The 26,485-nt window shown below is 43.6% G+C and overlaps 1 protein-coding gene across 1 annotated transcript in view; it reads left to right on the plus strand.

Moving 5' to 3' along the window:
- The first annotated feature begins 10,494 nt into the window (after nucleotides 1-10,494).
- Nucleotides 10,495-26,485, plus strand: part of helb (helicase (DNA) B) — a 65,650-nt gene continuing 49,659 nt past the window's right edge. Inside the window, exons 1-4 of the mRNA XM_070900295.1 lie at nucleotides 10,495-10,759; nucleotides 17,386-17,748; nucleotides 22,067-22,275; nucleotides 24,505-25,317. Coding sequence (XP_070756396.1) covers nucleotides 10,546-10,759; nucleotides 17,386-17,748; nucleotides 22,067-22,275; nucleotides 24,505-25,317 — 1,599 coding nt within the window. The 5' untranslated portion in view covers nucleotides 10,495-10,545. The remainder of the gene's footprint in view (nucleotides 10,760-17,385; nucleotides 17,749-22,066; nucleotides 22,276-24,504; nucleotides 25,318-26,485) is intronic.

The following is a 26,485-nucleotide window of genomic DNA, read 5'->3' on the forward strand; positions in this document are numbered from 1 at the left end:
GTATTTCCGGCATTTTCTGTTTTTATTTCAGATTTCCAGCATCTGCATTATTTTGCTTTTGAACAACTAGAGCTTCTTATTACGGTAAATGGCCCCAAGTGCACTTCACAGAAGTGAAGTTAGACAAAAATCAACAAAACTAGGAATTATTCAGAATCATTTGGTCAAAGAGGTGTTTTTTTTTAAAGGAGGATCTTAAAGGATTAAAGGGAATTGGGGGAGATTAGGGAGGGAATTCCAGAAAGAGGGACCTAGGTAGCTGAAGACACTGGTGCCAGTAGAGGGGCAAAGGGTGAGGGGGAAATGCACACGAGCTCATAGAAACATAGAAAATAGGTGCCGGAGTAGGCCATTCGGCTTTTCGAGCCTCCACCGCCATTCAATGAGTTCATGGCTGAACATGCAACTTCAGTACCCCATTCCTGCTTTCTTGCCATACCCCTTGATCCCCCGAAGTAGTAAGGACTTCATCTAACTCCTTTTTGAATATATTTAGTGAATTGGCCTCAACAACTTTCTGTGGTAGAGAATTCCACAGGTTCACCTCTCTCTGGATGAAGAAGTTTCTCCTCATCTCGGTCTTAAATGGCTTTCCCCTTATCCTTAGACTGTGACCCCTGCTTCTGGACTTCCCCAACATTGGGAACATTCTTCCTGCATCTAACCTGTCTGAACCCATCAGAATTTTAACGTTTCTATGAGATCCCCTCTCATTCTTTTGAACTCCAGTGAATACAAGCCCAGTTGGTCCAGTCTTGCTTGATATGTCAGTCCCGCCATCCCAGGAATAAGTCTGGTGAACCTTTGTTGCACTCCCTCAATAGCAAGAATGTCCTTCCTCGAGTTAGGAGACCAAAACTGTACACAATACTCCAGGTGTGGCCTCACCAAGGCCCTGTACAACTGTAGTAACACCTCCCTGCCCCTGTACTCAAATCCCCTCGCTATGAAGGCCAACATGCCATTTGTTTTCTTAACCGCCTGCTGTACCTGCATGCCAACCTTCAATGACTGATGTACCATGACACCCAGGTCTCGTTGCACCTCCCCTTTTCCTAATCTGTCAGCATTCAGATAACAGTCTGTCTCTCTGTTTTTACCACCAAAGTGGATAACCTCACATTTATCCACATTATACTTCATCTGCCATGCATTTGCCCACTCACCTAACCTATCCAAGTCACTCTGCAGCCTCATAGCATCCTCCTCACAGCTCACACTGCTAACCAACTTAGTGTCATCCGCAAATTTGGAGATACTACATTTAATCCCCTCGTCTAAATCATTAATGTACAATGTAAACAGCTGGGGTCCCAGCACAGAACCTTGCGGTACCCCACTAATCACTGCCTGCCATTCTGAAAAGTACCCGTTTACTCCTACTCTTTGCTTCCTGTCTGCCAACCAGTTCTCAATCCACGTCAGCACACTACCCCCAATCCCATGTGCTTTAACTTTGCACATTAATCTCTTGTGTGGGACCTTGTGGAAAGCCTTCTGAAAGTCCAAATACATCACATCAACTGGTTCTCCCTTGTCCACTCTACTGGAAACATCCTCAAAAAAATCCAGAAGATTTGTCAAGCATGATTTCCCTTTCACAAATTCATGCTGACTTGGACCTATCATGTCACCTCTTTCCAAATGCGCTGCTATGACATCCTTAATGATTGATTCCATCATTTTACCCACTACCGATGTCAGGCTGACCAGTCTATAATTCCCTGTTTTCTCTCTCCCTCTTTTTTTAAAAAGTGGGGTTACATTGGCTAACCTCCACTCCATAGGAACTGATCCAGAATCTATGGAATGTTGGAAAATGACTGTCAATGCATCCGCTATTTCCAAGGCCACCTCCTTAAGTACTCTGGGATGCAGACCATCAGGCCCTGGGGATTTATCGGCCTTCAATCCCATTAATTTCCCCAACACAATTTCCCGACTAATAAGGATTTCCCTCAGTTCCTCCTTCTTACTAGACCCTCTGACCCCTTTTATATCAGAGTGGGGAGGGTTGTAGGATGGAGGAGGTTACAGAGAGGAGCAAGGCCATGAAACAATTCAAACACAAGTGTGAGTAGTTTAAATTTGAGGTGTTAGAGGATCAGAAGCTAATGTAGGTCAGCGACCACCGGTGTGATGGGTGAGTGGGACTTGTGGGATAGGATATGGGCAACAGAGTTTTGAATGGGTTGAAGCTTAGAGAGCTTGGAGGATGGGAGTCCAGCCATCAGAACTGGAGGTGACAAAAGTGTAGGTGAGGGTTTCAGCAGCAAATGGGTTGAGGGAGGTGAGCAATCTTATGGAAATCAGGAAGGTGGTAACAAGGATTGATCATTGAGGGTTTCCAGAATAGTGTTCTTGCTACAACTGAAACAGGTAAGATAGGAACCAAGCAAGAGCAGCCCCACTGAGCTGGATAATGGAGGACAGGCATTGGAGCATAATGTTACGGTCAACTGTCAAAGGTTGAGAAGAGCACGTGGAGGCAAACTGCACCATGGTCACAGTCACAGAGGATGATATTTGTGACTTGATTATGACGCTCTGGTAGGGATGGAAATCTGATCGGAGAGATTAAAGCATGGAATCCATGGTAACCTATCTGAGTCTAACCCCACTCTAATCCAGACTAACCTAATCCAATCCAACTCAACTGCATTTCAGCCCAATCCGACTAACTGACTTAAATCCAGAGTAACCTAACCCAGAGCCGCTCCAATTCAATCTAATTTAGCCCAGTCCAACTGCACCAATTCAGACTAATTTAACCCGACTCCAGTCAACACTATGTTAGCTCAGTACACCTCCATTCCAGACAAATCTAACCCAGTTTAACTCCACTTCAATCCAATCCATGCTGATCTATCAACTTCACTCCAATCTAAATCTGACCAGATCAGTCGAACAATTCCGTTCTGTTTCAATCACTTTGTCCAGTTAATTGAGGCTAGTCTAATCCAGGGCAATAAAATGCTGGCAGTCTATTTCTCCCCAATTTAACTCAATGCAGGTTCATTCAAAAGAAAGAAAAAGACTTGCATTTACATAGTGCCTTTCACTACTTCAGGGCATCCCAAAGCTCTTTATGGCCAATGAAGCACTTTTTGAAGTGCTGTCATGAAGGAAATTCAATTTTGTTTAATCTAGTCCAATCCAGTCAAAAAAACAAATTTACTCTATTGACGGCTCCACCGGAGAAACATTGGCCTGGATTTTGCGGTCAGCGGCAAATGAATGCCGCTTGTCGTTCATTACACTTGCCCACAGACTTTGTGGGCTTTTGCTTTGTGATTTACAGTAATTAGAGAGTTAAAACAGCATGAAGCCCTCAACAGGGGATCTGAGACCTGTATGAACAGGGCAGGCAACAGTGTATCTTCTTAACCAATCAGATTGAAGAATCTTTACTGAGGCACCACAGAGTCTAAACCAGGAAATATGTTTGAATATTGAATTCAACATACACAAAAAGCAAAATAAAGAGGTAAAGAAATGATGGGATTAAGAGAGAGAGAGCTAAAAGAGACAGAAAGAAAAAGTTTTAAAAAGTTTAATGTTTAAGATGCTTAGTACCCATTAATATTCTGTCTATGAAAGCATTCCAACAGCAATCTGTTATGATATTTAGCTTTTCCCAATATATATCACTTTTTTCAGAAGCTTTTTTAAGGAGATCACTAGCATGGTGGCTAGGGGGTGTTTATGGATGTTGCCTATATGGACTTACAGAAGGCATTTGATAATGTTCTGCACAAGAAATTATTAGCAAAATAAGCACACAGAATTGGAAGTAACCTTGTGACATGGGTTGGTAATTGGTTAGCGGGTAGGAGACAGAGAATAGCGACAAAGGGAATGTTTTCTGATTGACAGGTTGCAACAAGTGGTGTACCACAGAGATCTGTACTGGGGTGTCCGCTTTTTTCCATTAACATTAATGACTTGGATGAAGGAAGTTTTCAAGGTGGGAGAGGGGTGGGGAGGGCGGAGGAAAGAGCAAAAGGGAAAGTCTGTGATAGAATAGAAAGCATGAGTGACTAGATGACAAAAGGGATGATGGTGCAAAGCAAAAGGGATGGTAATGGGATCGATAAAGAAACAAAAGATAGGCCCAGCATACCTGTAAATGACAACAGCAGAATCATTATCAGCACCTACTGTCAGAAAACATTGGAGCAGTGGTTATGATCTGAAAAAAATTGAACTCAATGTTAAAGTGCCTAATCGAAAGATGAGGTGCTGGCCCTCGAGCTTTTGTTGAGCTTCATTGAATCATAGAAATTTATGGCACAGAAAGAGGCCATTTGATCCATCGTGTCTGTGCCGTGGACATTGAAACAGTGTATGAGGCCGTGGACAGAGAGGAAGGGGGCGGAGAATTAAAATGACAAACGACCGGAAACTCAGGGTCATGCTTGCAGACTGATCTGCAGTTGAAGCCCCTATTAATTCAGTCTCACAACTTGTCCAAGACAGAAGAGATAATGCAGACCAGATCCTGTATAAGAACATAAGAAACAGGAGCAGGAGTAGGCCATACGGCTCCTCGAGCCTGCTCCGCCATTCAATAAGATCATGGCTGATCTGATCATGGGCTCAGCTCCATTTCCCTGCCCGCTCCCCATAACCTCTTAACATTTAAGAAACTGTCTATTTCTGTCTTAAATTTATTCAATGTCCCAGCTTCAACAGCTCTCTGAGGCAGCGAATTCCAGATTTGCAACACTCTGAGAAGAAATTTCTCCTCATCTCAGTTTTAAATGGGTGGCCCCTTATTCTAAGATCATGCCCTCTAGTTCTAGTCTCCCCCATCAGTGGAAACATCCTCTCTGCATCCACCTTGTCAAGCCCCCTCATAATCTTATACGTTTCGATAAGATCCCTCTCATTCTTCTCAGTTCCAATGAGTAGAGGCCCAACCTACTCAACCTTTCCTCATAAGTCAAACCCCTCATCTCCAGAACCAACCGAGTGAACCTTCTCTGAACTGCCTCCAAAGCAAGTATATCCTTTCATAAATATGGAAACCAAAACTGCACGCAGTATTGCATGGCCCCAGTATGAGCATCCCTGAGAGATGCTACTATTGATGCCAAAATCCTGCATGGAGAACTCAGCTGCAGCGTCCATGGAGATGACCTTTCGCTCCATGAGTTGACTGCAGTGCATCTAAGCCATGTGCAACTCACACAAGTTGGTAGTGGACTCCTCCACACTTGCTAGCATGTTGCAGAGGTTCCCTAGCAAGCAGTTCAACGCATTCAGTAATTTCTGGTGCATAGAAAGTATTTTTCTTTTAAAGTCTGCATTTTTGCTCTCTATAATTAAGCAAGGATATGAGCTCTCATGAGGTATCGTGGATGTGAACTAATGAGGAACAAGGGGACGTAGACCGACGATTCTCACTGGAAGAACCATGGGGAAATGAAAAAGAAAGTTCTTGAACGAAGGGCTAATCTATTACAGGATGCTTCATAACAAGTAGCTATTGAGGTAGAGACTAGAACATCGTTTAAAAGGGAGTGGGATAAATATTTCAAAAGGAACAATGGAAAAGGATCGAGATCGAGATCGTGGGGTAGGAGAGAGCGCCAGTGACTGGGGAAACCTACTGCTCCTTGTGCAGTGCAGGGGGATTCTGGGAATAGTTTCAGGTGAATATTAGCAGGTTATAGGATTACTACTGGTTACAGGTAGGAAATCAGGGCTTTACATCTATTACAACCTGTTACATATAATCTTATCAGTGAGTTATTGCATTACTGCTGGTTATGAGGGAAATCTGATTGTTACAAATGTTACAATTAGTTATTGCTGGAATCAAAGTTCCTCCCACCTCTTGTTTTCCCTCTGTGAACCGCTCCCCCACCTTCGGTTCGGTTTCCCTTATTCGCCGGCTTGCAGGTGGCCTCCTGGTTCTTGGAACAACTCCCACAACAGCTGCTGGTGCAAAAGCAGGAGCAAAGACACTTAACTACAGGGTGTCCAACTTTATAAGGTAAATACACTAACATGTGCAGACCTCATGTGGTCAGAATGTCACGTGATGAAACCTCCACCCACCAGGAATGCCTCCAACCAGAGTTGGCAACCCTATCTTTACATATATTTGTTGTGTATGAAGAAAGAGTCAGACTGAACACTGAGCTCAAAGTAATGTGTGACCTTAGTCTTTTATTGCAGGTCTCCAGAGTGCCTCTCCAACCTGTGAAGCCTCCTTAAATACCTGTGCTCCCAAGGGATTATGGGATCCCTTGGGACTCCAGGGGATGAGCCTTCTGGTGGCTGGACAGAGTAAATACAAGTTTACATATTTAACAACACTCCTTCCCGCCAAAGTCAATAGTGTAACTATTTACAATGTAAGTCGATCTGGGGCCCTTCTTGCCCTGGTTGATCATCTCGGTGTGAAAGCTGGGGTTGTTGAAACATTTGTTGGGCCCTCGCAGGGCTGCTGTGCAGCTGGCCTTGCTGGACTGCCTGGTGTGTTGGGCCCTGCTGGGCTGCTGTGCAGCTGGCCTTGCTGGGCTGCCTGGTGTGTTGGGCCCTGCTGGGCTGCTGTGGATGATGGGTTCTGCTTCGTGGTCAACCGTGGTGTCGGTTGCCATTGGTGTGTATGTTGGGGGGTCAAAAAAGGTAGGGTCCAAGGTGGGTTGCTCAGGATAGTCCGTGAATCTGAGTTTGATTTGGTCCAAGTGTTTCCGGTGAATGAATCCATTTGAAAGTTTGACCCGAAACATCCTGCTCCCCTCTTTGGCCACGAAAGTGCCAGGAAGCCACTTGGGACCTTCTCCATAATTTAATACAAATTGATTTCAATCTCGCGTGACACATTTGCACTATCATGGTATGCACTTTGTTGAAGCCGCCTGCTCTCTACCTGTTCATGTAGATCAGGGTGAACTAACGAGAGCCTTGTCTTAAGTGCCCTTTTCATGAGCAGTTCAGCAGGTGGGATCCCAGTGAGCGAGTGGGGTCTCGTGCAGTAGCGAAGCAGAACTCGGGATAGGCGAGTCTGCAGTGAGCCTTCAGTTACCCTCCTCAAGCCTTGCTTGATGGTTTGCACTGCTCTCTCTGCCTGACCATTGGACGCTGGTTTAAACGAGGCAGATGTGACATGTTTGATCCCATTACGGTCATGAATTCTTTGAACTCAGCACTGGTAAAACATGGCCCGTTGTTGCTCACCAGGACATCGGGTAGGCCGTGTGTGGCAAGCATGGCCCACAGGCTTTCAATAGTGGCAGCGGACGTGCTAGCCGACATTATCTCGCATTCAATCCACTTGGAGTACGCGTCTACAACCACAAGGAACATTTTACCCAAGAACGGGCCTGCATAGTCGACGTGTACCCTAGACCACGGTTTGGAGGGCCAAGACCATAAACTTAGTGACGCCTCCCTGGGTACATTGCTTAACTGTGAGCATGTATTACATCTGTGAACGCAGGAATCTAAGTCCGCATCGATACTGGGCCACCACACGTGGGATCCGGCTATCGCTTTCATCATTACGATGCATGGGTGGGTACTGTGGAGGTCATTGATGAAGGTGTCTCTGCCCTTCTTGGGGACCACTACTCGATTGCCCCACAGAAGGCAGTCTGCCTGTATAGACATTTCACCTTTGCGCCGCTGGAACGGCTTCATCTCTTCCTGCATTTCCACTGGGACACTGGACCAGCTCCTGTGAAGTACACAGCTTTTGACTAGAGATAATAAGGGGTCCTGGCTTGTCCAGGTTTTGATCTCCCGGGCAGTGACAGGTGATTGCTCATTCTCAAATGCTTCCATAACTGTGGCTAGATCTGCGGGCTGCGCCATTTCCACCCCCGTGGTGGGCAATGGCAGCCTACTGAGAGCATTGGCACAGTTTTCTGTGCCTGGCCTGTGGTGGATGGCATAGGTGTATGTGGACAACGTGAGCACCCATCTCTGGATGCGGGCCGATGCGTTGGTATTTATCCCTTTACTCTCGGACTAAGTGGCTTATGGTCAGTTTCCAATTCGAATTTTAGCCCAAACAGGTATTGATGCATTTTCTTTACCCCATAGACACATGTTAACGCTTCTTTCTCAATCATGCTGTAGGCTCTCTCAGCCTTAGACAGACAGACTCCTGGATGCATAAGCAACCGGTTGCAGTTTCCCGAAATCATTAGCTTGTTGCAATACACACCCGACGCCATATGATGACACATCACATGCTAGTACCAAATGCTTGCATGGATCATACAACACAAGCAATTTGTTTGAGCATAACAATTTTCTCGCTTTTACAAAGGCATTTTCTTAGCTTTTGCCCCAAACCTATTTGTCCCTTTTTCGTAATAAGACATGCAGTGGTTCTAACAGTGTGCTGAGATCCGGTTACCAAAGTAGTTCAGGAGTCCCAGAAATGACCGCCGTTCCGTCTCGTTCTGTAGCCTCGGTGCATTCTTGATTGCCTCCATCTTCACATTGGTGGGTCTGATGCCGTCCGCCGCAATCCTCCTTCCGAGGAACTCCACTTCGGGCGCCAGGAAAACGCACTTCAAGCGTTTTAACCTGAGCCCCATGCGGTTGAGTCGACTAAGAACCTCCTCCAGGTTCTGCAGATGCTCGACTGTGTTCCGAACTATGACCAAGATGTCGTCCTGGAAGGCCACAGTGTGCGGGACCGACTTCAGTAAGCATTCCATGGTTCTCTGGAATATCGCCGCCACCGATCGGATTCCAAACGGGCATCTGTTATAAACAAAAAAGACCTTTGTGTGTATTGATGCAGGTGAGGGCCTTCGATGATTCCTCCAGCTCCTGCGTCATGTAGGCTGAAGTCAGATCCAGCTTCGTGAATGTCTTTTCTCCCGCCAGCTTTGCAAAGAGGTTGTCGGTCTTTGGTAGTGGATATTGGTCCTGCAGGGAGAAATGATTGATAGTTACTTTGTAATCGCCACAGATTCTGACGGTGCCGTCTCCCTTGAGGACTGGGACGATAGGACTGGCTCACTCATGGAACTCGATCGGGGAAATGATGCCCTCTCTTTGCAGCCGGTCTAGCTCGATCTCTACCCTTTCTCTCATCATGTATGGTACTGCTCTCGCCTTGTGATGGATGGGTCGCGCCCCCGGAATTAGGTGGCTCTGCACTTTTGCTCCTTGGAATTTCTCGATGCCTGGTTCGAACAGCGAAGGAAATTTGTTTAAGACCTGGGCACATGAAGTGTCATCAAGCGGGCAATAGCGTCCCAGCTCCAGTGCATCTTTCCCAGCCAGCTCCTGCCGAGCAGCGTGGGACCATCATGGAGTTATCCATAAATGAAGTTATTAGCACAATCTTGCAGTTCAGATAACATAGATAAACTGCTCAAGCTTTGATCTCCTGTTTTTTATTACTTCATCACAATCATCAAACATGTTATTGTCCTGTAACTCCCTTCTGTTGTGTATGGAGAAAGAGTCAGACTGAACACTGTGAGCTCAAAGTAAAGTGTGACCGTAGTCTTTTATTGCAGCTCTCCAGAGTGCCTCTCCAAACTGTGAAGCCTCCTTAAATACCTGTGCTCCTAAGGGATTATGGGATCCCTTTTGACTCCAGGTGATGAGCCCTCTGGTGACTACAGAGTAAATATAAGTTTACATATATAACAATATTGGCACGGGTTTTGCGGTCAGCGGCGAAGTGATGGCACTCACGATAAAGATCTCTGAGGCATCAATTTTACCTTTCCCAATGTTAATTTAATTCTGCCGCCATGTATAGGGATCTCCGAGTCCAGCAACAGTGATGTTATCAAGCAGGCTGAGCAGCCAATTACATTGAAGAATTCTCACAGACAGCAAACCAGGAAGTACAAAACACTGATTATCCTTCCCTTTTTAATCATTTTACAGAGAGCAAAATAAAGATTGGGACATACACGTGGGATTAAGGCAGACGATGAAATATCATTGAAAAAATCTCTGGGAATTTGTATCATAATGGAGAAATTTGACATTCCACAAAGTTAAATTAATTTTCAGAGCCAGAGGGGTTGTTCAGCAGTAATTATGACTTAGTACGCCATAAAAAAACCCAGTTACACCTCATTTAACAAGGCTTATCTTTTTCAGGGACTTTTATAGCGAGATTAGAACGTAAAAAGTGAACCTTCACGTCAATTCAAGTGATTTATAAGATTTCTATCTGCGAGGACTCCGACAGCAACTTCTGGATTTCTGCATTTAAATGTGCATGTGGGGACGCCAGATATTGACCTCAGTGTCACGGAGCAACGCTGACAGTTTTTACGTCATTATAACCGCAAATTCCAGACCAAAAAAAAAGCGTCCCAAAATGTTTACACCTTTCAGGCACAGTTGATGAAAGAAAAATAAGCATTTTCATTTATCCACGGGGTGTTTTTTTTTTGTGGCAAAACAGCGTTATAAAAAAATATGAGGGAATAATAATAGCGTCAGGGGAGAGGAAGTTGAGAATTGTTGAGGGGGAGGATTTGCTGAGCAGGGAATGGGCGGGCCGCAATCAGCTGTCGGCGGACTGGGTTTCACTTTCCGTGGGCAATGGCTGGGCGGCGAGCGGGCCCTTGCAAAACCATTGTTGTGCAAGGTTTTATTTTAGCGCGAAAGGACGATGAGGGGGACGAAAGGTCGGACACGGACACGAACGAGGAGGGGGAAGAGGTGGAGGCCGTGCAATTCCTGGACCTCAAGGATATGATGAATGTGTCCAACGGTGCAACTTCCATCACAGCCTCTTCCGTTGCGGGGCGGTTCGGTAAAAGAAAATACATTTCAGTTACAATACTGGTAGTTTAGAATTAAAAAGAAACCCTTTTTTGTTTAGAATTAAAATAAAACCCTTTTAAAACTCCCCTGCTGGTTGGAGGGGCCCCACAAATTGTAGTGGGGTGTGCTCATCTGCTTTCAGTGCATATTTTGCAGGGGCCAACTTCAAGCTGCAGGCATACCACGAAAAAAGCTAAACGCTGGAAATGTACAGAAAATGTTGGAAACGCTCAGCAAGTCAGGCAGCATCTGTGGAGAGAGCGAGACACAGGGTTAATGTTGCAGGTCGATGATAAAAGTAACGGTAACGCTTCAAAATAGTTGAACAAGAAAGAAAGACTTGGATTTATATAGTGCCTTTCACGACCACTGGACGTCTGAAAGCGTTTTACAGCCTATTAAGTACTTTTGGAGTGTAGTCACTGTTGTGTGTGGGGAAACGCGGCAGCCAATTTGCGCACAACAGCACTCGTACAACAACGTGATAATGTCAAGATTATCTGTTTTTGTTATATTGATTGAGGGATAAGTATTGGCCAGGACACTCTCTGTATAAGTCCCCTGCTCTTTTTCAAAATAGTGCCACTGGGTCTTTTACGTCGACCTCAGAAAAGACAGCACTTCCAACAGACCAGAACTCCCTGAGCACTGCATTGGAGTGTCTGCCTAGATTTATGTGTTCAAGCCCCTGGAGTGGGACTTGAACCCACAATTTTTTGACTCAAAAGGTGAGTATGCAACCCACTGAGCTACAGCTGACACACCGACATGATCACACACTAAATACAGACCAGGACTGAGATTTTTTTAAATTCCATGGATGCGGGTGTTGCTGGCATGCCAGAATTTATTGCCCGTCCCCAATTGCCCTTGAGAAGATGGTGCTGATCTGTTTTGAACTGCTGCAATCCATGTGGCGAAGGTACTCCCAGTGCTGTTGGGGAGGGAGTTCCAGGATTTTGACCCAGCGACAATGAAGGAATGGTGATATATTTCCAAGTCGGGATGGTGTATGACTTGGAGAGGTACTTGGAGATAATGGTGTTCCCAAGCGCCAGCTGCCCTTGCCCTTCTAGGTGGTAGAGGCCGTAGGTTTTGGAGGTGCTGTCGGAGAAGCTTTGGCGAGTTGCTGCAGTGCATCTTATAGATGGTGCTCAAATGCAGATATGGTGTGCCAGTGGTAGAGGGAGCGCCAATTAAGTGGACTGCTTTGTCTTGGATGGTGCCAAGCTTCGAGTGTTGTTGGAGCTGTGCTCATCCAGGCAAGTGATCACACTCCTGACTTGTGCCTTTTATAGATGGTGGAAAGGCTTTGAGGAGTCAGGGGGTGAGATACTCGCTGCAGAATACCCAGCCTTTGACCACCTCTTGTAGCCACAGTGTTTATGTGGCTGGTCCAGTTATGTCTCTGGTCAATGGTGGCCGCCAAGATGTTGATGGTGTGGGCAATACCGTTGAATGTCAAGGGGTGGTGGTTAGACTCTTGCTTGTTGGAGATAGTCATTGTCTGGCATTTGTATGGTGCAAATGTTACTGACAACCAGGATTGTGGAAGATATCAGGAATAATTAGAGCAGAGAAGAAATGTAAACTTAATGCAAGCATTACAACTCTGGGGAGAAGTGATACTTCCCACTCATCTCACCATAGTGATTGTGCCCATGGATGAAGAAGGTTGTTTGGCCTCTCTTAGTTTATCCCTCCAGAAAAAAGTTTCCCTAATCATAGCAAAAGCATTTAGGACACTTTGATGCTTGGGAGAGGTAACGGATATTGCTTTAAATTTGTGATTTTTGACATTGGATGATGACTGGAACCGATGGCCTTCATTGTAAATAGTCCACTGATTCATCTAGGGTGGCACATGAAGAATGACCATTTTGGAAAGATATGGGATGGGCTGTCTGTACCCATAGAAGTATACCTTAGCATAATCAATAACCTGGAATTTCTACCGTGGGTGCAACCAGGAAGTTTGACCTGAAAATGTGCCCATTCCTATGCCAATTCTGCAGATATTAAGTTGCACTCAATTTCCTGGGAATCTCATTCAAATATGCCCGAATGAAAAATGGACAGAAATCAGCAGAAACTATCAGGGTCTCGGGAAAGTGCCAAACTCGCACTATATTTTTGTTTTATATGTATGAAAATTAAACATTTCAACTCATTTAACCATCATTCATGCACGTTAGGCACAGTGCATTTAGGAATCTGCAAGCGAAGAAGCTTTTCCATTTTTAATATGACTTTTATTTGTGCCATAAAATTGCATTTAAATAAACTGAAAATACAGCAAAGGTCTCTGTGATGGTACATTTAAAAAAAAAAACACTCCACTTTCAATAAAACAGCAGAAAATGACTTTCCTGCTGCGTCTGAAAATCTGGTTGTAATTTGAAGACCGTCTCTGAGCAAACGCAATTGCAGGAAACCCGTGTGTAAGGCTCTGAAACTTGGAGACTGGGCTTTTTATGAGTGGAGCGATTGATAGACAATCGTAAAAGGTCGAGGAGTATGGGGCATATTGTGCTTGCATATGTAACTCAAGCCCAAAATTCTGCGTTCTTTTGGACTGCGCATTTGATTAATGTCCTGATTGCATGATTCTCTGGGTGCAAATACGCAGGAAATTCCAGGCTAACCTGTCTAGGAAAGGAGCGAAAACTTGGTAGGGAAAAAAAATCTTACCAAAAAAGTGCCTTGGACCAAAATGAAACCCACTGTTAACAAATGGGTTGAATATGTAATATGTTAGCACGAATGTACCCTTCCAAGAATCACTCGTCACTCAGTCAGTCCATACATCAAAACGGTTTATTACGCCGGTGGGGAGATGAAGCAGCTGGTGGGTCCAGGTACCTCTCTCTGTCGAACAAAGGGTTTCATGGATTTTTATATGTTTTACAACAGTTTACTACAGTTACATCAGTCCATTTCGGCCGGACACTACCCAATCATATTGATTGTTTTACATGCAGATTCATTTAGACCAATAGATAGAGTTAGTCTCTAAACGTAAAATGGCTCGTGTTGCTTAAGGGGTGTGTTGCTAGGAATTACTCATGTATCTTGTGACATGGTCCAGGCCCCCCCTTATCTTGCTGTCCTTGGGTGCTGTCTCTGGGTAGCCTCCTTATCTTAGACCTGTTACAGAGTTGTATTGTCCCAACATGAACCAGAACATTTTGTCTAAGGCCTGGCTGATTAGAGACAGTTGCAAAGTTTGCATAGAAACATAGAAAATAGGTGCAGGAGAAGGCCATTCGGCCCTTCTAGCCTGCACCGCCATTCAATGAGTTCATGGCTGAACATGCAACTTCAGTACCCCATTCCTGCTTTCTCGCCATACCCCTTGATCCCCCTAGTAGTAAGGACTTCATCTAACTCCTTTTTGAATATATTTAGTGAATTGGCCTCAACAACTTTCTGTGGTAGAGAATTCCACAGGTTCACCACTCTCTGGGTGAAGAAGTTTCTCCTCATCTCGGTCCTAAATGGCTTACCCCTTATCCTTAGACTGTGTCCCCTGGTTCTGGACTTCCCCAACATTGGGAACATTCTTCCTGCATCTAACCTGTCTAAACCCATCAGAATTTTAAACGTTTCTATGAGGTCCCCTCTCATTCTTCTGAACTCCAGTGAATACAAGCCCCGTTGATCCAGTCTTTCTTGATAGGTCAGTCCCGCCATCCCGGGAATCAGTCTGGTGAACCTTCGCTGCACTCCCTCAATAGCAAGAATGTCCTTCCTCAGGTTAGGAGACCAAAACTGTACACAATACTCCAGGTGTGGCCTCACCAAGGCCCTGTACAACTGTAGTAACACCTCCCTGCCCCTGTACTCAAATCCCCTCGCTATGAAGGCCAACATGCCATTTGCTTTCTTAACCGCCTGCTGTACCTGCATGCCAACCTTCAATGACTGATGTACCATGACACCCAGGTCTCGTTGCACCTCCCCTTTTCCTAATCTGTCACCATTCAGATAATAGTCTGTGTCTCTGGTATTACCACCAAAGTGGATAACCTCACATTTATCCACATTATACTTCATCTGCCATGCATTTGCCCACTCACCTAACCTATCCAAGTCACTCTGCAGCCTCATAGCATCCTCCTCGCAGCTCACACTGCCACCCAACTTAGTGTCATCCGCAAATTTGGAGATACTACATTTAATCCCCTCGTCTAAATCATTAATGTACAGTGTAAACAGCTGGGGCCCCAGCACAGAACCTTGCGGTACCCCACTAGACACTGCCTGCCATTCTGAAAAATCCCCATTTACTCCTACTCTTTGCTTCCTGTCTGACAACCAGTTCTCAATCCATGTCAGTACACTACCCCCAATCCCATGTGCTCTAACTTTGCACATCAATCTCTTGTGTGGGACCTTGTCGAACGCCTTCTGAAAGTCCAAATATACCACATCAACTGGTTCTCCCTTGTCCACTCTACTGGAAACATCCTCAAAAAATTCCAGAAGATTTGTCAAGCATGATTTCCCTTTCACAAATCCATGCTGACTTGGACCTATCATGTCACCTCTTTCCAAATGCGCTGCTATGACATCCTTAATAATTGATTCCATCATTTTACCCACTACTGAGGTCAGGCTGACCAGTCGAAAATTCCCTGTTTTCTCTCTCCCTCCTTTTTTAAAAAGTGGGGTTACATTGGCTACCCTCCACTCGATAGGAACTGATCCAGAGTCAATGGAATGTTGGAAATTGACTGTCAATGCATCCGCTATTTCCAAGGCCACCTCCTTAAGTACTCTGGGATGCAGTCCATCAGGCCCTGGGGATTTATCGGCCTTCAATCCCATCAATTTCCCCAACACAAATTCCCAACTAATAAGGATTTCCCTCAGTTCCTCCTCCTTACTAGACCCCCCGACCCCTTTTATATCCGGAAGGTTGTTAGTGTCCTCCTTAGTGAATACCGAACCAAAGTACTTGTTCAATTAGTCCGCTATTTCTTTGTTCCCCGTTATGACTTCCCCTGATTCTGACTGCAGGGGACCTACGTTTGTCTTTACTAACCTTTTTCTCTTTACATATCTATAGAAACTTTTGCAATCCGCCTTAATGTTCCCTGCAAGCTTCTTCTCGTACTCCATTTTCCCTGACCTAATCAAACCCTTTGTCCTCCTCTGCTGAGTTCTAAATTTCTCCCAGTCCCCGGTTCGCTGCTATTTCTGGCCAATTTGTATGCCACTTCCTTGGCTTTAATACTATCCCTGATTTCCCTAGATAGCCACGGTTGAGCCACCTTCCCTTTTTTATTTTTACGCCAGACAGGAATGTACAATTATTGTAGTTCATCCATGCGGTCTCTAAATGTCTGCCATTGCCCATCCACAGTCAACCGCTTAAGTATCATTCGCCAATCTATCCTAGCCAATTCACGCCTCATACCTTCAAAGTTAGCCTTCTTTAAGTTCTGGACCATGGTCTCCGAATTAACTGTTTCATTCTCCATCCTAATGCAGAATTCCACCATATTATGGTCACTCTTCCCCAAAGGGCCTCGCACAATGAGATTGCTAATTAATCCTCTCTCATTACACAACACCTAGTCTAAGATGGCCTCCCCCTTCGTTGGTTCCTCGACATATTGGTCTAGAAAACCATCCCTTATGCACTCCAGGAAATCCGGAAATCCTCCTCCACCGTATTGCTTCCAGTTTGGTTAGCCCAATCTATGTGCATATTAAAGTCGCCCATAACTGCTGCACCTTTATTACATGCACCCCTAATTTCCTGTTTGATGCCCCCCCTCAACATCACTACGACTGTTTGGAGGTCTGTACACAACTCCCACTAACGTTTTTTGCCCTTTGGTGTTCTGCAGCTCTACCCATATAGATTCCACATCATCCAAGCTATCTCCTTCCTAACTATTGCATTAATCTCCTCCTTAACCAGCAATGCTACCCCACCTCCTTTTCCTTTTATTCTATCCTTCCTGAATGTTGAATACCCCTGGATGTTGAGTTCCCAGCCCTGATCATCCTGGAGCCACGTCTCCGTAATCCCAATCACAACATATTTGTTAACATCTATTTGCACAGTTAATTCATCCACCTTGTTACGGATACTCCTTACATTAAGACACAAAGCCTTCAGGCTTGTTTTTTTTAACACCCTTTGTCATTTTAGAATTTTGCTGTACAGTGGCCCTTTTTGTTCTTTGCCTTGGTTTTCTCTGCCCTCAACTTTTCCTCAGTTTGTTAGTCTTGTGCGTGGGAAACAAAGCTTCCAGGAATGTGGTCTCTTTTAGCTAACAGAAATCCCTTGAGGCTTCACGGGCAGCCATTTTTATGGTATTGGAGTTACATGTTTAGTTCTAACCTTATGCTACAGGTTAGGGGAGAATTTTTCGCTATAACATAATATGATGAATCCGTGCAGAAAAATCATTTCACAATTTTAAAACACTTCTCATTTCTTTACTGCATTCTGTTGAGAAAGTGGACTTGTGTATGAGAACATCAGTGGCTGGAATCGGTGTTAGTGAATTGAATAGATGCATTCCTACTTTTTAGTGCAAAGCCTTAGAAAGTGATCTTTTAGACTATTCACAACTATATTTATTTATCTTTCTCTAGTTACAATCGAAGACCTTGTCTCCGGTGAACATTATAAAGTGTTTGGACGGTTTCATTTTACTGATCCTTGGTGGAAAGTGACTGCAAAGATCAAATATCACCAGAAGAAATGGTATTTACATTGGTATCCATCTTATGCTCTCAGGACTCATCTGGGCAATGAAACAAAGGCAATTTTCAGCCTTTTCCTAAAAGCATGTTGTGTCGACGAACAATACAGAAAGTTCTTTGTCTCTTTGCCTGAGAATAGTAACCTTGAGTTTTCAAACCTATTCAAGACTTTACAACGGATTGCAGATGAGAAGAAGGATATGGCAGAAGGCAATTTTGCAACAAACATCATGATAGGCATAAGGAGTTCAGGTAAGCATAGGTGTCTTTCTTAGATTATAGATTTTGCTTTATCGCAAGTTTGTACATGATCATTTGGGATCAGTAGCAGAAAATATCTTTTAATCATCAGTTGGAAGAGTAAGATAAGTTGCTGTAATTTATTCCATTAAATCTTAATGGAAGTAAAACTCAAGTGTGACTATATAGAAAGAAATATGGATCTTTTGGCTCTTTTAGAAAAGTTGTAAAGGTACAGAAACTTAATGGCATTAAACTGCAGGAAGTTGAAGAATGATAAAGTAAATATTTGCATATAATTGCAGGACTTTGAGAAGCTTGGTGAAGGCTAAATGAATGCTTGGGTAATGAAGCATTTTGAAAACCAATATTCCGCATTCATTAAACAGTCTCTCAGCAGGTCAGGCAGCATCTGTGGCAAGAGCCCACACTGCGATATGTGTGCGCACTAGGTCCATGCAGAAGAGCTGGTCTCCAGTCGTCTTGGTTAATCCTTGCCACTGGACCAAGACCTAGCTCTGTCAAGCCCGTGTGGTGGCTGGTGTGCAACGGTCACCACACATTAAAAAAATCCAAGCACAGACATCTTCTACCCTTCAACACGTAGTTCGGGACCTGGAATATTAGGTCCTTCATTGCAATACCTGTGAACTCATCCCTTTTTGGCGTGGAAGCAAGTCATCCTTGATGCGAGGGACTTCCTAAGAAGAAGAAGTGGCGAGAGAAACAAAGTTAATATTTCAGATGATGATCTTTCAACAGAACTGGAAAAAAATTATGGGGCAGAGAATTAAAATGACGGGCTCGAATTTAGTATACTATACTCGCTGCTCACGATGCGGTCTCTACATTGGAGAGACCAAATGCAGAGTGGGTGACCGCTTTGCTATATTATTCTCTCTTTGTATAGCATTAATGTTTCGGAATACAACCAAAAAAATGTGATAGAAACACAGTGGAGCTAGATCATATTTAACAAGTGCAGCATAATAAAAAGTAGCATAGTGAACCTCTGAAGTCTATCTTCTGCTTCAAGTGACACTTTTGTTCTCCACAGTGTAGTTTACTTGTGTATTGATGGGTAGTATTGATATGCTGCTTTCTATTCAATAAAGATTGCCATCAGTTTAGTGCCACTATGAAGTCTCAAGCAATGTTCGTCCTGTTTCATACAAAAACACGGCTCCTGTCAACCTGTCCAAGGTTCACAAAAGCCACCTGTGCAGATCACCCAGTTTCTTGGCTGAAGAGGCAATCTGATAGCAAGAGGTAGTGCAGAAGATTCTTTAAAGGGGAGGCTATTAGAATGTTAGTTGCACAGTTGTGCAGCTGTGTGTTAGAACTTTAGTAGGTGGTTTTGCAGTTGTAATTTTTAATTTCAAATGTACAAGAAAGCCATGAAAATGAACTTGTGGAATTTTGGAATTGGGGAATCTGGAATTCCTTGCCAAAACCCCTCTACCTCTCTTTCCTCCTTCAAGACATTCATTAAAACCTACCTCTTTGACCAAGCATTTTGTCACCTGCCCTAATTTCTTGTGTGGCTCAGTGTCAAATTTTTTGTCTCATAATACTCCTGTGATGCGCCTTGAGATGTTTCATTATGTTAAAGGCGCTAATTAAATACAAGTTGTTTTACAAGCAGGGTACTATTGTTTTCCCCCAACATTAAAGTCACTTTTGTCATCTCTACCACTAAGCTTAGTGGCTAGATGCACTGTGTGGTGTGCCACTTAGCACTAGGGCTCAGGTTCAATCTCTGGTTCTTGCTCAGTTAGGCAATTTCAGCCAGGATGCAAGTAGGGTTGCTTTAATTGGTCTCAGCATCCCTGGGATAGAGAGGATAAAATAATCCAACTCTTAATTGTTGTTTGGTACTTCCTGCCAGAATTGCATGTGTGGATGCTGAATGAATACAACATTGGACTTGGCCATAATGAGAAACATTTTTGTATACATCAGCCATGATCTAATAGAATGGTGGAACTGAACTGAATTGACAGACTGAATAGCCTATCCCTGTTCATGCGTTCCTAGTGGATTGTGAGGCTATGCATTGCACTACCAAAGACCATATCAACATTTAAGAATAGGTTCATTAGAACATAAGAAATAGGAGCAGGAGTGGCTCATTTGGTCCCTCAAGCCTGCTCTGCCATTTAATAAGATCATGGCTGATCTAATCTTGGGCTCAGCTCCACTTCCCTGCTCGCTCCCCACAACCTTGAGCAGTATGTAACGGAACCAATCAGGGAGGCAGGCTATCTTGGATCTGGTCCTATGTAATGAGACAAGATTAATAAACAATCTCCTAGTATTCTTATGTTATAAAGGATCCCCTTAGAATGAGTGATCATAGCATGGTTGCATTTCAAATTCAGATGGAGGGTGAGAAAGTTGGATCTCAAACCAGCGTACTAAGCTTAAATAATTCAGTCAGACAGAGTCAGCATGGATTTATGAAGGGGAAGTCATGTTTGACAAATTTGCTGGAATTCTTTGAGGACGTAATGAACAGGGTGGATAAAGGGAGACCAGTGGATGTGGTGTATTTGGATTTCCAGAAGGCATTTGACAAGGTGCCACATAAAAGGTTACTGCACAAGGTAAAAGTTCACTGGGTTGGGGGTAATATATTAGAATGGATAGAAGATTGGCTAACTAACAGAAAACAGTGAGTTGGGATAAATGGTTCATTCTCGGGTTGGCAATCAGTAACTAGTGGGGTGTTGCAGGGATCAGTGCTGGAGCCCCAACTATTTACAATCTATATTAATGATTTGGAAGAAGGGACCAAGTGTAACGTAGCCAAGTTTGCTGACAATACAAAGATGGGAGGAAAAGCAATGTTGCAAAGTGTGATTATGCACTTTGGCAGAAAAAATCGAAGTGCAAGTTATTATTTAAATGAAGATAAATTGCAAAGTGCTGCAGTACAGCAGGGGTCCTGGTGCATGAAACGCAAAAGGTTAGTATGCTGGTACAGCAAGTGATCAGGAAGTCCAATGGAATCTTGGCCTTTATTGCAAAGGGGATGGAGTATAAAGGCAGGGAAGTCTTGCTACAGTTATACAGGATATTGGTGAGGCCACACCTGGAATGTTGTGTACAGTTTTGGTTTCCATATTTAAGAAAGGATATACTTGCTTTGGAGGCAGTTCAGAGAAGGTTCACTCGGCTGATTCTGGAGGTGAGGGGGTTGACTTGTGAGGAAAGATCGAGCAGGTTGGGCCTCTACTCATTGGAATTCAGAAGAATGAGAGGTGATTTTATCGAAATGTATAAGATTGAGGGGGCTTGACAAGGTGGATGCAGAGAGGATGTTTCTACTGATAGAGGAGACTCGAACTAGGGGGCATAATCTTAGAATAAGGGGATGCCCATTTAAAACTGTGATGAGGAATTTCTTCTGAGGGTTGTAAATCTATGGAATTCGCTGTCTGAGAGCTGTGGAAGCTGGGTCATTGAATACATTTAAGTCAGAGATAGACAGTTTCTAAACCGATAAGGGAATAAGGGATTATGGGGAGCGGGCAGGGAAGTGGACCTGAGTCCATGATCAGATCAGCCATGATCGTATTAAATAGCGGAGCAGGCTCGAGGGGCCGTATGGCCTACTCCTGCTATTATGTTCTTATGTTGTTTTAAGTTCCTCCCTCCCTATAGCCTCTTGATTATCTATTATTAGGATGTTTTTAGTGTCTTCTACCATGAAGAACGATACAAAATATTTGTTCAAAGTTTCTGCTATTTCCCTGTTCCCCATTATTAATTCCCCAGTCTCATTCTCTAAGGGACCAACGTTTACTTTAGCTACTCTCTTTTTATATACCTGGAGAATCTCTTACTATCTGTTTTTATGTTTCTTGCTAGTTTACTCTCATAATCTATCTTCCCTCTCTTTATTATTTTTGTAGTTGTCCTTTGCTGATTTTTAAAACATTCCCAATCCTCTGGCCTCCCACTAACCTTGGCAATTTTGTATGCCATTGTTTTCAATTTGATACCATCCTTTACTTAGTTAGCCACAGATGGTTCTCCCTTCTCTTAAAGTTCGATTATGTGGTTAAAGGACTTTGGGAACTCTGTGGTTACATGGGATTTGGAATACTGCTTGTGGAAGGCAAGAAGTATTTATATAGTGCTTTTAATGTTGGCAAACATCCCAGGGTGCTTCACAGAAGTGTAATCTAGAAAAAAAATTATTTTAGAAATGGACTACGGCAGTCCTTAAAGGGATTGTCTTGTTAATCTGAGTGTTAAATGGAGGAATGTGTGTGTATATAAGGTACCATTTGAGATTCAAGTTATTAACTGTCCAATAATTTAGTTAAAGGTCAGTATGTACAGCTAGCTTTGAATTTCCCATGGCTGATGGAGTATCTGCCACGACTTTTGCCACGACAATTTTTGCATATTTTGACGGCAAAAGAGGAAAAGGATATGAAGGAAAATGGAAGAGAGGACGTCCACATCTATGTTCTGAAGGAACTGGAGCAGATGATCCAGACAGAAGTGTGGAAACTAGGATTCAGTCGTGTAAGTTATTCTCTAGACGCAATTGTCAATATGAACAAATTCCGATTATGCTGTTGATTTATGTCTGTATGCATTTAAACATTATAGTGTGTGCAGTTGTTTTTCATCTGGAACTGACTTCTGAAGTATCATTTTTACTGACTTCAAGTTCCATATTATTTGGCTTCAAGGCTCTGGGGCTGTGATCTCACGGAAGGGGGAGTATTTTCCGTTCTATCTCCATTTAATATATGCTTGTTGTTAATGTCCGATCAGTAGCCAGGTATCTCAATATTGATGTACTAACTTGAAACAGTGTGATATGGCTAAATATTTGAAAATGGGACTTGTGGAAAGTAAATTGTGACAAAAATATCGACCGGAAAATGAGAAAAGTCTATGACGGCCACAGTGGAGAGAAGAAAAATGTGAGAGAAAGAAATACAGCAGGAATTAGAGATTGGCAAAAACGGAAACAATGCTATGGGAGATATACCAGTATTCCTAAATATTGGACCTTATGGGCCAGAAATTAATTATAGTCGAGGAATGGGCAGTGTTTAGACTAAAAATGGTGAATTAGCACCAGGTGAAAATCATCTAGACTGCATGTAAAATTCGTTCTCACTCATTAAAATGATTGGAGTCATAAATCTAGTCTAAAATCCAAGCTCATTGGCATTGCACTGAAAAGATGGACCAATATCGGGTGTAGTCTAAACGCAAGTAATGATTGCACGGGCTTTGTTCACTGATTAAAGGGAAATTCCATTGATGATGCAGCACCTTATTCTCATTGGTTGGTTGTGCAACAAATCCTCATGGAAGATTGCCATCCCGGGGAGAGAGAGCCCGCAGGTTTTTCCATGAAACTTTTGAGGCATTGGTTTTAGCGATGGAGAGAAGGCCGCCTGTACCCACCAATTGGCAGGAGGCCCTTGCCACAAGTCTGCCACACTATGTGGAGGGAGGTGACACACTACATCATGGATAGCACTGTGATCCCCAGGACCCCCACACAGTGCAGGAATAACTTTCACAAGTTCACATGGGTGGTCAGGGTGAGCATAGGCTTCAACAAATGCTACATACCACCATCTGCACCACAAGCTCCACACACTGCTCAACATGCCACACCCCCAGCACTCCCCTACCAACACTCTCACCCACATCTCACACTTTGCACACAGTGACAGCTATTTACAGCAGGCAAAAGTATCATTAGTTCTTAGAATTCATGTGATGTGTGTGATATTATGCACAAACGCATACATTTATTAAGAGTTTGGCATATCTTGTGGTCGTTCTCATTTCACCTTTGCAACCAGAAGGATGCTGTAATATGGCATGACACAGGGATGGTATGATGGGGATGTGGTGGGCAATGGAGATCTGGGGTTTCATTCATTCAAATCGGAGCCTGATGAGCCAGGCATGGATCCCCCCCCCCACCAGTCCGGAAGCCTGATTGGCCGGCGGTCTCCTCCTTCCTCTGGTTCCTCGTCGTTCTCCCTCGTCCCTCTGTGCACATGTTCCTCATTGCCTCTGCTCCCTCGGCCGTAGATCCTGGAGGGGCGAGGTGGACTGCCAGTACAGCCCCCATGACTTTTAGCAAGTGTTGTAGGTTGAAGCATTCAAGAATAAATTTTGCACTTTTCTACTTGCTGCAACACTCAACTTCCTACCAAATAACCTTCAAATCACTAAATAAACCTGCCGTAGTGTCAGGAACTATAATACATAGGCGCTGAAATTTCATTAACCTGTTGGGTGCGAGTGATTGGGACTGGTCCCTTTTTAAATAACGTCCATGGAGCTGGCTTCCTGGTGCTGCACGCCAGCTTGACCTGCTGATGTTTACTCCAGGCAAGGAGATAAGTGGTGAGAAGTAATTTGGAAGCTAAGGTGTTCAGTGGGTGTTGCAAATGCACTGACGTCATGATCTCCCTGGTGTTGGAAGTCCCCGGCGATCGCTGTTACCGGCAGCTCTATAGGGGGGGGGCTGATTTGGTGTGCAGCGCTGGATTCGACAGGAGTTGTTACAGCTCTCAACATCGCATCCACGCCATCTACTGGTGCTAAAGGGCTGCACTAAGGGGATGAATTTCCCCCCCCCCCCCACCAAAGTCTTTTAGCCAAGACTAAGTAATATGGTTATTATAGATGTAATTAAATACACTCAAGATGCCATAGTCATATTAAATGCTTAGTTCAAGAATGATTTCTGAAAGACATCTTTCTTTTTGATAGATTCTCTCAAAGGAGCTTAACTTTATTGGTTGTGAGGCATCCTTGTTGGCCTTTGAGGAAGCTGATCTATTGAGGACAATTCCAGAGTTACAAAAACATGCTTTGGTCATTTATGATAAACTCAAACAAACTTGCTGGAATAAGGGACACACCTATGTTAATGTCGATGAGCTGACTGCTATACGTCCATCCGAGTTCAGGGTTGAAAGTGGATGGGAATCGCTAACATTTTTGAAGGAATACAAGATTATCGTAATAGAAAAAAAGCGCGTGTATCTGACGCGTTTCTACAAATATGAGAAAGAAATTGCTACTTGTATAAAGGAACTTGTGGAGAGACCTCCATGGTGCATTTCTGTGATTGTGGAGGAAGTTCTGAGAAAGGCCTTCGCTCCAATGCGGAAGAAAAGATTACTTGAGGATACAGAGGCTGGCGATGCAGAGCACAGTGAAGATGTTGATTTGGACCCAGATCAATTGAAAGCTGCTGCCATGATGTGTGAAAATCCTATTACTGTTATTAGTGGTAAAGGCGGCTGTGGAAAGACTACACTTGTTAGCATCATTTTCAAGGCAGCAGTTGAAACTATGGAGAGCGCAGATAATGAGGAAATGTTGCGAGCATGTCAAGATCTTGAGGGGGATCAGTCGGCTCCTGAAAGTTGGAATATTCCAGCAGGTAAAATTCCAGATGTTGACTGTGTTGAAAAAGATGAAATCAGAAAAGCATCTGTGCTGTTCACTGCACCAACTGGAAAGGTGGCATCTCTTTTAAAGAAGAAAACTGGGTTTAATGCTTATACTCTACACCAGGTAATTGCCATCTGTTGCCGATAGTTCAAACCTTTTGATTGTGTTTAACATGAAGTAAACTGTTGACCTTTAAGAGGATTCCTAAAGCACTCTTACTACTACCACATTGAAGGTTAATAAGCGGGGGATTGAGAGCATATATTTTAAGGAATATATTACTCCAGACTACATGTAAAACTCAATGAATTAATGACCAGTCTCTCCATTTTTCAAAGAACTAATTTAAAGTATATTAATAATGTAGATTTTTGGATTGGGCATTGGGCGTGCATTATTAAGATTAACCAACTTTCTTTACTCTGCCTGATTTTATAGGATCAACTTAATTTATGTAGTCGGGGAGCCCCTGAAAGGGTCAGGAAATTGTATGTAAGCAGCCTTTACAAGTTGCCGAAAAGGGGCGATGGATCAATATTAAGGAATCTATCTTCATATAGGGATAAAAATCTTGATAGTAATTACAATGCTACAGTGGTTGGGGATGGCATCAAACAGGAAATTAGGAATGCGTGAAATAAAAGTACAGCAGTTATCATGGGTGACTTTAATCTACATACAGATTGGGCTAACCAAACTGGTAGCAATATGGTGGAGGAGGAGGATTTCCTGGAGTGTATAAGGAATGGTTTTCTAGACCAATATGTCGAGGAACCAACTAGAGAGCTGGCCATCCTAGACTGGGTGATGTGTAATGAGAGGATTAATTAGCAATCTTGTTATGCGAGGCCCCTTGGGGAAGAGTGACCATAATATTGTAGAATTCTTCATTAAGATGGAGAGTGACACACTTAATTCAGAGACTAGAGTCCTGAACTTAAACAAAGGTAACTTCGATGGTATGAGATGTGAATTGGCTAGGATAGACTGGCGAATGTTACTTAAAGGGTTGACGGTGGATAGGCAATGGCAGACATTTAGAGATCACATGGATGAACTTCAACAATTGTACATCCTTGTCTGGCGTAAAAATAAAATGGGAAAAGTAGCTCAACCGTGGTTAATAAGGGAAATTAGGGATAGTGTTAAATCCAAGGAAGAGGCATATAAATTGGCCAGAAAAAGCAGCAAACCTGAGGACTGGGAGAAATTTAAAATTCAGCAGAGGAGGACAAAGGGTTTAGCTAAGAGGGGGAAAATAGAGTATGAGAGTAAGCTTGCAGGGAACATA

Source organism: Pristiophorus japonicus, chromosome 15 (assembly GCF_044704955.1).
Source record: "Pristiophorus japonicus isolate sPriJap1 chromosome 15, sPriJap1.hap1, whole genome shotgun sequence".
In the NCBI taxonomy this organism is placed as follows: domain Eukaryota; kingdom Metazoa; phylum Chordata; class Chondrichthyes; family Pristiophoridae; genus Pristiophorus; species Pristiophorus japonicus.